Genomic DNA, 12224 nt, shown 5'->3' on the forward strand with positions numbered 1-12224 from the left:
GATGGACAGGCAACACTGGCCTGCCTCTGTCCCTCTTTCTTTCCCTTTGATGCCCGCTTGCATCTCTACCTCCCAAAGGTTGTCAAAGCTGTTTGTTGCAGCAGCCCTGGCTACAATCTCCCCAGACGAATGGTGCCTCTGGGGCTGGCCAGGAGCTGCTTCCCAGGCCCCTGTGGGGCAGTGTGAGGAGGCACCTCTCTTTTGGAGTGGGGACAGCTTAGAGACCAGGGATGGCAGCAGCGGCTGCCTGGAGGACTCCCAAGAAGAGGGGAGAGTTCGAAAAAGGGTGAGAGGCAGCCAGCTCTGCAGGTAAGAGGTGACATAACAGGGCTCCTGAGTCTCTCAGGGGTGCTGCAGAAAGAATGTAGTTGGTCAAGGGAGCCATGGACTCAAACAAGATTGAAAACCTCTGATTTATATTGTCAATTACTACTCTGTTTCTCTTAAGCCAAGGGGGACTGAGCTGTGGCCTGCCAGGTGCTGCTGGACTCTCTTCCCATCAGCTCTAGCCAGCATGGCCAACGGTCAGGTTTGATGGAAGTTGTGTCTAAGTATAAATATAAGCTGCCAATTACCTAACAACTTTCCTAGCCCAACAGAGATATTGTTTTGATTAATACAATCATCCTTATAATGATTTTTAAGATACAATATAAAATCAACCACAAGTCTAGATTGGCGCTGGACAAAATTTTCATGCAGCTCAATTTTCCGTGCAAAGAAGCTCTTGCCAAGACAAGCCACCCTTTATGAAACACTGTTTGCACATTATATGCCTTGATTCCGTCCCTTCTCAGCAAGCACTTTGATCCACAGAGGCATTCCTCATTTCATGGCGATCTTTATAAAGCGCTGCTAAGAGATGATGCACCCCATCGCTGTGATTCGCCTCCTCCGCGGTGACCATCGGCATCTGAAAGCTGCCAGCCCTTTTTAGCCATCTGCATGTGCCCTGAAAGACTGCCAAAACAGGGACCGCCTTTTCATGCTGCTGAAAAGGGTGTTGTGAAACGGGGGCCTCTGCTCTGAATCAGTAGTTTAGATGCAAGTTGTGCTTCTACGATGGAGCCACTTCATTCGCCCAGACTTCTTTTCAACATAAACCTTTTATTATGTACAGATTAAATTACAACCATCTTTATACAGCGCTTGCTGGTGCAATTGACAGCACAGCCACATGGAAGGCAAAGCCCACGCTATTTATAGAGAGGCAACACCGATACACAATGAGCCACTAGTGGCATCCTGCCAGCCACACACAGATATTGTCAATGAGCTGAGAGACATGACTAGTGAGAGGGCTGGACTTCAGCTATCCCTACAACCTAGTGGTGTTTCCTGCTGCTTGCCAGCCAGAATTGATAACAGCAGGAGCAGCGACGGCTTCTGTTCTGACAGCCCCAGCCCCAACAACGAGGCTACGACAAGCTTTTTCAACTTGTTCAGGGGAGGCTGGGATGGCATGAGCTGCAAGGGGAAAATAAGCCAGGAATTAGGCTGGTGAGTATAAATTATCTTCGTCTCTAGAACCAAGCAAAGTGAAGGGGTGGTAGGCATGGGGAGGGAGAGAGTGTTTCTACTCTCCCCTGCAGGTGGTATTCATGCACCAACACTCACCTTGCTTACCCTGTGACACTTAATCAATCCTTGTGAATCTAAGTAGAAAGTAGAATAGGCATCATAGGTCCTGGAGAGGAATTAAAAAAAAAATAGGCAAAAGATCAGTTGGGTGGCGTCTTCCAACACATACAGCATGAAAGTACACGTGTTTTGAATATATTACTGCATCTGAAAGGCTCAGATCATGCTAACAGCCCTCAAACAGCACCCAAATAAGCAGAAGATACTATTTTTCTTAAGACTTTCCCATTGCTATTTAACCCTAGCCACAGCAAGCCAGTCTAAATACAGTGGTACCTTGGTTCTCGAATGGCTTGGCTACCAGACAAATCGGCTCCCAAACGCCGCAAACATGGAAGTAAGTGTTCCGGTTTGTGAATGTTTATCGGAAGCTGAACGTCCGACGCAGCTTCCACTTGAGTGCAGGAAGCTCCTGCAGCCAATCGGAAGCCACGCCTTGGTTTTCGAACAGTTTTCGGGAGCCGAACAGACTCCCGGAATGGATTAAGTTCGAGAACCAAGGTACCACTGTACAGTACAGTGCTTTCAGAAGACTAGCTCTGGTGTAAGAATTTCATTAACTCAGAGCAAGATGGTTACCTTTTCACTCCCTTCCTCACCCCCCCCCCCAAAAAAAAGAATGATAGAAGCATGTCAAAAGCCCTAGTTCTGATGCCAGGGGTTACACAAGACGATACATTTGTCTGGGGCTGCTCAGCTCTAAAGAGATTGCTACCCTAAAGGAGATGTCTCACCTGTACAGCTCACTCTTATCCTTCTTGTAGAAGCGCAAAAGGAATACATGGAAAGGCAGCCCTTTAATCCGCCACCGGGCTTGGATGCTCCAGTTCTCAGGGTGCTGTGTCACCTTCAGCACCTCCATGTGCAAACTGGCAAAGTAGTTCCAAGCCAAGAAACGGCAGAAGGTCAGCGCCAACTGGTACATGGTTCGGCCGCTGGTGATGGGAGGCAGAGAGGTGAAGAGAATGGAAAGGTCAGACTGGGATAGGAAATAAAGACACACTTTCCCCCATCCTCCCAGATAGGGAATGACCTAGTCCTCTCATCCCTACCGAGACAGATGATTCACACTGCCATCTCAAGTAGAATGGCGTATCTTGAACTTCCCTCTCTGTTCATCCCTGCAGGTTTAGACAGAAGCAGTACAGTTCCAGCCATAACACCTGGGAAGCTGATTAAGAAGGTTCCCCCAACCATTCTTCCTTCCCTAAATAGATCAAGGGTAGCCAGCCTTTTGGGGACCCATTTGCAAGCTGGAGAAACTGTCGTGAGCACTCCACACAAATCACCACCTTTTCAGCCAACTACAACATAGGGCTTTTTTCGAGCTTAATTTCAGGCATGGGAGAGGGCCCTATAGGAAAGTCTCTGTGAACACTGGCAACCCCCGATAAGCTCACTCACTCACTCAGGGGCAAGTTGGCACATGCCTTTCAGCCCCCGAGGACTACAACAAAGACTCACACGTGAAACAGATCAAATGCCACAGATAACTCATGTAATCTCGCATTAAACAAAATGCTTGTTGGGGGTGGGGAAAAGAAGAGGAAACATACAAATTCTACTGCAAGTTAGTAAGTAATTAACAAATATTTGGGAATTAGACCTTTAAGCATATGATCCCCTGACACAGAACAGCTAGATGCTGAAGGCAACCAAGGGATTTCAGAGGATAACTGAAGTAGCAGCAATTGTTGGGGATGTTTCAGTAAGCTGAAGCAAGATCATCCAACCAATATCAGAGCACAGGGATGAGGGTCCAAAGCTCTTTCATCATACTGTTGTTTCTTCCAACATGCTCTCAGGCAGAAGCAACACTTCACCGTACTACAAGGGGCCCATGCTAGAAGAGAGCCCTGTAAATCTTCGTTTCTCTACTTATGCTCAACTCAAATTCAATGGTAAGGTATTTGCCGAACGGCATAAGCACATGAGAGTCCATTTCAAAATATTCAGAGACTAAGGCATGACTCCGGGAAGCCCAGCCTGAGCTCTTTATTGCTCTTGCTGTGTCTCTGCAGTGTGACACCATTTGCCAAGTGTCACATCCAACGTGACAGGACAGGGTATGTAATTATAAGAAGACATTGACAAAGGAGATGCGATGGATGGGGAATTGTGAAAGAAACCTTGCCCTAAAGACAGGCTGATGAAAAGTGGGGTGGAGTTTAATAAATAAAATACAAAAGATGAGGTAGAGTGCCAGCTAGGGCATTGGGAATGGTGCCATTTTGGAAAGATTTGAGTAATGCCCACTGAATATAGCAAACCACTTCTGCCAGTGATTCAGGTTGTCTAGACACTGCCTGCTTTCTTGAGTCCTCAAGATGGTCCATTATCTTTGCGATGCTTCCAACAGAGAGCCAGATAACTTCTGCTATGCAACCATTAGATCTTTAACTTACACAATGGATAGAAGGGACTGTTTTCTTTCATCTACTTTAAACGTCTCACAGAACCTCGCCCCCATCATCAGAGAGCAGGCAGGCATCCCCCCCAATCCCTTCACTGTTCCTAGAACTGACCGTGTTCTCAGATGCAGAATCTCATTGATGAACTCTACTTCCTGGGAGTAGATCCCATAGTCGTGGGTCTTCAAAAAGAAGTATGGTAACTGGAGGGGGGGGGGAGACAAAACAAAAACTATGAAGTATGAAACATTCCCAGCCCAGCTGCAGGCTTCCAGTGCTACCTTCAAAAAACTTCCCCCTGTCCTCAGCTTTCACATCTATAGTATGTGGCTAACAGCTCTCTCTTCCTCAATTCAGATTGTGGGCTCTTTGGCCTAGGTTTGACCCAGGGGAGTGGGAACATATTCTTGGTTAATTCCAATTCGAAACCTCAGCTTCGTATGTGGAAATTTACATTTTAAAATCTGGTATTCTGACTCAGCCTTCCATGCACAAATATAAAATAGAATTGGTATATACACTTTAGTAAGAAAGTGGGCCAGGATTCTGAGACTCGTGCACATAACAAAATGTTTTCTGCATGAATGGGACTTGTTACGTGCTGGATATTAATGCACCAAAGTCCCCTGGCTTTCATGAGCAGCTCCAGGAGGTGGTTGTAAGAGAAGGAGAACTCCAAGCTACTTCTTGGGTTTTTTGGATCCCTGCCTTGAACTCCCGCCTCATTACAAAAGAGGCTTTTAGAAGTCAAATACCTTAAAATATGAAATCCTATGCTTCAATTTCAAGTTTTCAGTTCTCAGTGGTATTTCTTTACTGCTATAATTTCTGGGCCCTCTAGGGTCTCAAGCAGGCAGAGGTTTTTCCCACTGCCTGTGACCTGGGATAGTGAGGCTTCCTCACTGAGGCTACTTCCACCCTACTCCTCACCCCTCCACCCCTGCCAATAACACAGATAAACATGATGGCTGGAAGTCATCCAAGGAGATATGGGAAGATTCATGTGTTATTTCTCAGTGTGGCAGGCATTTCCATTAAGACTGCACACATACCATTCATTTAAAGCACATGACTCCCCCTTGCCCAATCCTGGAAACTGTAGTTGTTAAGGGTGCTGGGAATTGTAGGTCTGATGGGTGAACTATAGTTCCCAAGATTCTTTGGGGGGGGCAGGAAGGAATGTGCTTTAAATGTCTGTTGTGTAAGCAACCCAAGTAAATTTCGCGTGATAAAATTTTTTTTGTCTTCTCATGAAAGGAAGGCACTAGAACAAAGAAAACACTGCAGACAAAGGTTGTGGCATAGAAGATTTCAGATCTTAGTACATGAAACTAACTTACTTCATGATATTCACCATGTAAAAACCACCTCGGGGTGAATTTATCTCATAAATTATTATTATTTACTGAATTTATATACCGCACAATACTCAGAGGTTGCAGGGCAGTTCACAGAATAAAATCAAGATACAAAACCACAAAATACCCAATAAAAATAAAAACAACAACCCAATAGCTCCCCCCCAAAAAAAATTTTTTTAAGGGGCATAGGATGTTAATCAGATCAACCAAATGCCTGGTTAAAAAGGAGCATTTTTGCCTGGTGCCTAAAGGTGTGTAATGAAGGCCCCAGGAGAACGTCCCTGGGGACAGCATTCCACAAACGGGGAGCCACTGCAGAGAAGGCCCCGTCTCGTGTTGCCACCCTCCGGACCTCTTCAGTAGTAAAGCAGTAAACGCTGAACCTAACCTCCAAGTATGTCAAGATGAGGAATCTAAAGGACAGCATAACAAGAAGGGGCCCTTAACTCCTGCCCAAGCCACACAGAACAGAACCCAGCCTGCCATGCCACTCCTTATTCCAATATCGAGTTCAGAATATGCTAGCCTGCTTTCGGGAAGTCTTCCAGCCCTAGCAAAGCAAAAGCACTAAGCCCCATAACAGGACAAGATCCCCCATATATACCTCTTTCCGTAGTTTCTGATGCATGACTGCAAGATGTTCTTCCATGCTGGGGTCATCCCTTTCTGGAGAACTAACTGGGGAGGGAGTCCCGGTAGTAGCCCTGAAAGGTGCAAGGGGCCCCAGTGCTACCTCTGAAGCCTGGTAAGGCGATCGGTACTGCCAGCCGTGGAAAAGGCTGTGCAGGGAGTCTAAAGAGGCACCGTCCAGCCCTTCGCTCTCTTGCACTGCAATATCGTCCTCTTGCCTCCCGTTCACCAGCGTGATGGCACCCTCCATGCCCTCTGGTGGGGAAAGCACAGCGGGGTGGGGAAGGACCCTAGTCTCTAGATAGCGCATCGGCGGGCAAAGGCTGGTCTTCAGTTTCGTACTGTTGATAACGGCAAAGTTGTCCCCAGGAGGTGCAGGCAGGACAGTGGGAACTTCCGATGGGTTCTTGGTGAAGAGGGAGTGGAATGTCGGTCCTATGGAACCGGAAGAGACTAGCCCTGGAGGTAGTTTGTCCCATGAGCCATCCAGGTCCTAGAATAAAAGAAAGTATTTGAGGACAATTAAAGCTAGGTAGCCCAGCTGTGCCCCTGGAACTCCTGAGAAGTGAAAGAAGCTTGCAAAAACACCTAAATCAGGCTTCCTCAAACCTGGCCCTCCAGATGTTTTGAGACTACAAGTCCCATCATCCCTGACCACTGGTCCTGCTAGCTAGGGATCATGGGAGTTGTAGGCCAAAAACATCTGGAGGGCCGAGTTTGAGGAAGCCTGACCTAAATTATCCTCCTCAAAAAAACAGAAGCATTTTTGCTCGGGTTGATGGGAGAAGAAATTGCAAAAGTATATCAAAGACTATTTATGTATGCTACCACTGCAGCAAGAACTTTGTTAGTCCAAAGGTGGACATCACAAGAATTACCAATGACTGAGGAGTGGCAGATGAAGATGATGGACTATGCGGAATTGACCAAGCTGACTTTGAGGATCCGGAACCAAGACAACCAGAAATTCCAAAGAGATTGGAGTAAATTTATGGAATATATGAAAGATCATTACAGTGGTGCCTCGCAAGACGAAATTAATTCGTTCCGCAAGTCTCTTCGTCTTGCGAGTTTTTCGTCTTGCGATGCACGGTTTCCCATAGGAATGCATTGAAAATCAATTAATGCGTTCCTAGGGAAACCGCCTTCAGGCCAGGTCCGGGGACAGTCTGTCCCCGGACCTCTTCTGAAGTCGGGGGGGGGGGGACAAGGGCTTTTCTTCCCACCCCCAGCATTTTAAAAAACCCCGGGACAGCGGAGGACTTCTCCGCTGTCCGGGCGATCTTAAAATGCTGGCGGGCGGCATTTTAAAATCGCCCCGGGACAGCGGAGGACTTCTCCGCTGTCCGGGGCGATTTAAAAGCCCTCCGGGACAGGCAGGCAGGGGGGAGCAAAGACTTTCGCCCCCCGCCCGCCTTCAGAAGGTGTTCCCGCCCCGCCGCCCGGCTTCGGAGCACCGTTCCGAAGCCGGGCGGCGGCGGGAGGTGTTCCCTCCCCCCCGCCCGGCTTCGGAGCACCGTTCCGAAGCCGGGCGGCGGCGGGAGGTGTTCCCTCCCCCCCGCCCGGCTTCGGAGCACCGTTCCGAAGCCGGGCGGCGGCGGGAGGTGTTCCCTCCCCCCCGCCCGGCTTCGGAGCACCGTTCCGAAGCCGGGCGGCGGCGGGAGGTGTTCCCGCCCCGCCGCCCGGCTTCGGAGGAGCCTTCCGAAGCCCGGCGGTGGCGGGAGGAGGTGTCCCCGCCCCGCCGCCAGGCTTCGGAGGAGGTCCGAGGACAGTGGGGAAGACTGTCCCTGAGATTTCCCTATGGGCTGTCGTCTTGCGAAGCAAGCCCATAGGGAAATTCGTTTTGCGAAGCGCCTCCAAAACGGAAAACTCTTTCGTCTAGCGGGTTTTCCGTCTTGCGAGGCGTTCATCTTGCGGGGTACCACTGTACAAAAATGTGAAGACACTAGCAGGACTGATATGAATCCTGTAACATAACATAAAAATAGTATCTGACCACTGATAATAAAAGGATTGGATATATGTTGAAGGACAGAAACTGGCAGCTAAATTGCACATACAATTTATTAGGAAATGGGAAAACAGTTGAATGGAGGGAGGGAAGTCACAAGCTCAGTGGAGCAAATGAAATTGATTTGTTATTGTAATGTTGTTATATTTTATGTTTTATGTTTTTTTATTAAAGAAAATAAGAAAAATTATATTCCAAAAAAAAAAGAAAGTCCTACAGCCTCAGCCACCATTCTCGGTTCTTTTTAAAAACCCACACACACCGATAAATGGGAAGCATGACAAGATTTGACATAAGACTGACAACTGCTAAGTTACTGGTTCTGGCACCAGGCCTATATAAGGATCTAAAGAGAACAGTCCCATATTCCTTTCCTCAATTCCTGCACCAGCCAGTTTCCATCTCCCAGGCTACCTTGGTATTCAGTGAGAATGGAACTGTTTTAGATATTTCACATCCTCACACCAGATCACATCAGTTAAGTGGGCATTTTTGTGTTCAGCATTGGATAGAAACTGACACACAAGACAGTGCAAAGTAAAAATGCCTAGCAACAATATCAGAGGCAGAACCTGGTACAGTCATACCTCGGGTTAAAGTAGCTTTGGGTTGAGTGTTTTCAGGTTGTGCTCCGCGGCAACCCGGAAGTAACGGAACATGTTACTTCTGGGTTTCGCTGCTCGCACAGCCACTCAAAATGACGTCACGCGCATGCGCAGACGCGGCGAATTGCGACCCGCGCAGACACGGGTTGTGTTTGCTTCAGGATGCAAACGGATCCCATTCACATCCAGAGGTACCACTGTATTTTGAAAATGTCAGTTTTCCAGTTGGCATAAATGCAGGGCTAAACCTGAAAACGGGTGGGCAGAGCTGAGTGAAGCTTCACAGACTAAGATGGTATCCAGTGATCGGTCAGTAAGCCCCACTTCAGCAATTTGCCCTTGCCTACAGATCCTATTCCCTGCTTCCCCACTGTTTGTTGTCTATCTCAGGGACAATGAAAGAGTGTGCCTTCAGGGATGAAGTCAAACTGTTGGAAAGTTACAGCACTTGCTGTGGCTGTAGAGCCTGATACAGGAGAGGCATGTTTTATTGTAGGTGGGACACAGGAAGGCGTCTGCTTTTGCTGCTCTGGGTGCACCAGGAAATTTCTTCTCTCTGCCCAGTGGTCACTCCTTCTCCAGTCACTGCTATATAGCTCATCTTGGCACAGCCCCAACCCAACCCCTTGTTGTGAAGATCTGAATTTTAGAAGGCCAATAAATTGTGGCGTATGCAGTGCTTTTTTTCTGGGGGGACGCTCCTCAACGTTTTGTGAATCTTTGTACTTTTGTCCATTTACTGTATTTATTTTTCCCAATCTGAACTATAAAATGGTGATTTTCTTGAATCAAAATGAGAGTACAGTGGTACCGCTGGTTGCGAATGGGATCCATTCCGGGGCCCCATTCGCAACCTGCAAGGAACGCAACCCGCGTCTGCATGGGTCGCGATTCGCCACTTCTGCACATGCGCGTGATGTCATTTTGCGCGTCTGCACATGCGGCGAAACCCAGAAGTAACCCTTTCTGGTACTTCCGGGTCGCTGTGGGACGCAACCTGAAAAGATGTAACCTGAACCCAGCGTAACAAGAGGTATGACTGTACCCCTAAACATTTTTTAAAGGAAAAAAAGCACTGGGCGTACATATGCAAATATATATAAGAGGGCATGTGTATTGTGGCACTTTAAGAACCATGAAGACTATGTTTCCAGGGTACTGGGTCCACTTCACCATGCACTCAAGCCCCCTCCCAAGCATGTACTGTGTGTGTGTGTGTGTGTGTGTGTGTGCGCGCGCGCATGCATACGCATACACACACACGACCAGATAGATAAATAAATAAACATAAACACAAACACACAATCACACACACACACACAGCTAGATAGATAAATAAACATAAACATAAACACAATCACACACACACACACACACACACACGGGCTCAGCGCACGAGGGAGGCACGAGCAACGATCCAGTTGCCAATCTCGCCACTCGCGATCCTACCCAACTCAGTGCTCAGCAAGTTGGTCCCACGGCCCATGTGCCAACACGCCCCCCCCCCAAAGCAGCCCTCCTTCCGGGACTCCCATCATCAGCCCTCAGAAAGGAGCAGGGTCGCCTGGCCACGCCCCCTCCGCGCCCGGCCACGCCCCTTTGCCCACCCCGCCCTCCCGTCTCCCGCTCTCTCCTCGCTCGCTCTCTCACCTTCGGCCGCGCCCGGTAACAACATCGCGCCGCGTCGCCGTGGCCCAGCCGGAGCCTGCCGCCGCCGCCGCCGCTTCCTCCCCACCTCCACGGGCACCGGGGCCCCAGGCGCCCGGCCACCGCCCGGCTCCGCTGGTACATAATGCGGACACAGGGCGGCTCCCCACCTCCAGCCCAACGCCTCTCGCCTCAGAAAGCGCCCGCTGCAGCCGGCGAAGCCACGGCGCCTGCGCCGGCGAGGGAGCCTCCAAATGCGCAGGCGCAGTGCCGTAGTCTCCTTGGGCTGAAGGAGGAAGGCGTGCGCAGGCGCCCTCTTGGCCGGGCCTCGACCCCGCTTTGAACTTTCCGCGAGCGAGCGAGCGAGCGAGAGCTCTTCGCCCACTGCGCTTGCGCAACGAGGCTGCTGCTGCTGCAAGGGGTTACGGTTCTGCTGCAGGGAGACTTCCGGTTCTCTATCGCAGCTGACAGCATCCTCCATGTGCGGGGGTCGAGAGTGCTAGAAATGCAGAAGGCCGACAAAAAAATGGCACTACGGAGTCTTTCGAGTCCTGTCCTTATTTTCCCCCTCCCAGGATATTCCTTCCCATCCTCTCACATCACACACACACAGCACGCATTGAGCACAGCCAGGGCTCACTGGGCAGTTTGAGGGGGGGGGTCAGCACCCCCTCTCCTCATAAGAAGTTGAACATATTTTGTTCCCCAAAGCTGCAACTGTCTCCCTCTTGCGCTTATGAAATCAAAACCATCAACTCTAGAAGAACTTCGCTTTTAGTTATGTAGGATAATTAAATGTAAAAGCCCCAAAACACACGTGGTTAGAGGCTCCTTTGGGTGGAGGGGATTTGACATAACCAGGCCCCTAACAACGAAGTGCCCCTGTGCATTTTTTTAACGCCTCATGACAAGTAGAAGGGCAACAGTTTCACAATGTATTGCATGAAGGTGTATCTTTCAGACTCTCTCATTACAGTGGTACCTTGGGTTACATACGCTTCAGGTTACAGACTCTGCTAACCCAGAAATAGTACCTCGGGTTAAGAACTTTGCTTCAGGATGAGAACAGAAATCGTGCTCCGGCGGCACAGTGGCAGCAGGAGGCCCCATTAGCTAAAGTGGTGCTTCAGGTTAAGAACAGTTTCAGGTTAAGAACGGACCTCTGGAACGAATTAAGTACTTAACCCGAGGTACCACTGTACAGTCCTTTGAAAAAGCCATGTCCTCTACCCAGGATAGTGAAAGAAACCTCATGCCCTTAATGATGATGTGACAGGAAGATGATAATAATACAGCCTTCTAAAAGGCTTCATGACAGGTAAAGACATAGATCTCAAAAGCTGAGAGCCAATATTTATTGTAATAGGCTTCCGTATTACAGCAACCCCCTTGGTGAATCCTTACACCCTTAAGTTGCTCGGTTCCAGTCTTAAAGCCCAGTCTTTTAGCTCACTTTTCCTACTTGTTGCTGTTGGTGAATGTTAATCTGGTTTTACCAGTTAAGAGCTGGTCACACCAACACAGACCAGATTGCATCAATTACTCCTTTTGAATGGCTCTCGCTTTCACAGGAAAATGGAAATTGTGCATTGCTCTATCTTCCAGCCTCCCTTGATGATAACGTATTTTCCTCTGTATGCACACATAAAGTTAGGAACTATTTATGTGTCTTATGAGGGGGGTTCTCATCCACAAAACCTTACACCACAATATTTGAACCCTTTAAGGTGTCGTCGGACTCCTGCTACAACAGACACAACTCCACTTCTGTAATTTCCTCACAAAATGTTTGCTTCAGTTATGAGTGCAGCTATCAAACACGGCGTGCGTACATAGAATTATATAGACTATTATTTCAGTGAGTTTAGGTACACCCAGTACTTTTTTTCTGGGGGGGACCTAGGGGTACACATACCCC

General features: G+C 48.7%; 1 protein-coding gene across 1 annotated transcript; it reads right to left on the reverse strand.

Moving 5' to 3' along the window:
- Nucleotides 1-1087: 1087 nt before the first annotated feature.
- LOC308469918 (uncharacterized protein C6orf136 homolog) lies at nt 1088-10544 on the reverse strand. Its single transcript, XM_080993022.1, has 6 exons — nt 10310-10544; nt 6018-6536; nt 4167-4255; nt 2376-2576; nt 1618-1687; nt 1088-1467 (listed from the first exon to the last, which is right to left on the reverse strand). Exons 1-6 carry the CDS (start codon nt 10448-10450, stop codon nt 1309-1311), a joined length of 1179 nt encoding a protein of 392 aa, XP_080849148.1. The 5' UTR covers nt 10451-10544; the 3' UTR covers nt 1088-1308.
- Between the last annotated feature and the right edge of the window lie 1680 nt (nt 10545-12224).

The sequence above is a fragment of the Podarcis pityusensis genome, assembly GCF_964106645.2.
Source record: "Podarcis pityusensis genome assembly, chromosome: 2".
In the NCBI taxonomy this organism is placed as follows: Eukaryota; Metazoa; Chordata; class Lepidosauria; order Squamata; family Lacertidae; genus Podarcis; species Podarcis pityusensis.

Bases quoted from the DNA above. Each gene is read 5' to 3' on its own strand.
- LOC308469918 (XM_080993022.1), bottom strand. From the start codon at position 10,450: ATGTACCAGCGGAGCCGGGCGGTGGCCGGGCGCCTGGGGCCCCGGTGC. The intron at 4,256-6,017 runs GTATATATGGGG...CCCCCCCTCCAG, and splicing joins ATCAGAAACTACGGAAAGAG to TTACCATACTTCTTTTTGAA. The intron at 1,468-1,617 runs GTGAGTGTTGGT...TTCCCCTTGCAG, and splicing joins AGTGTCACAGGGTAAGCAAG to CTCATGCCATCCCAGCCTCC.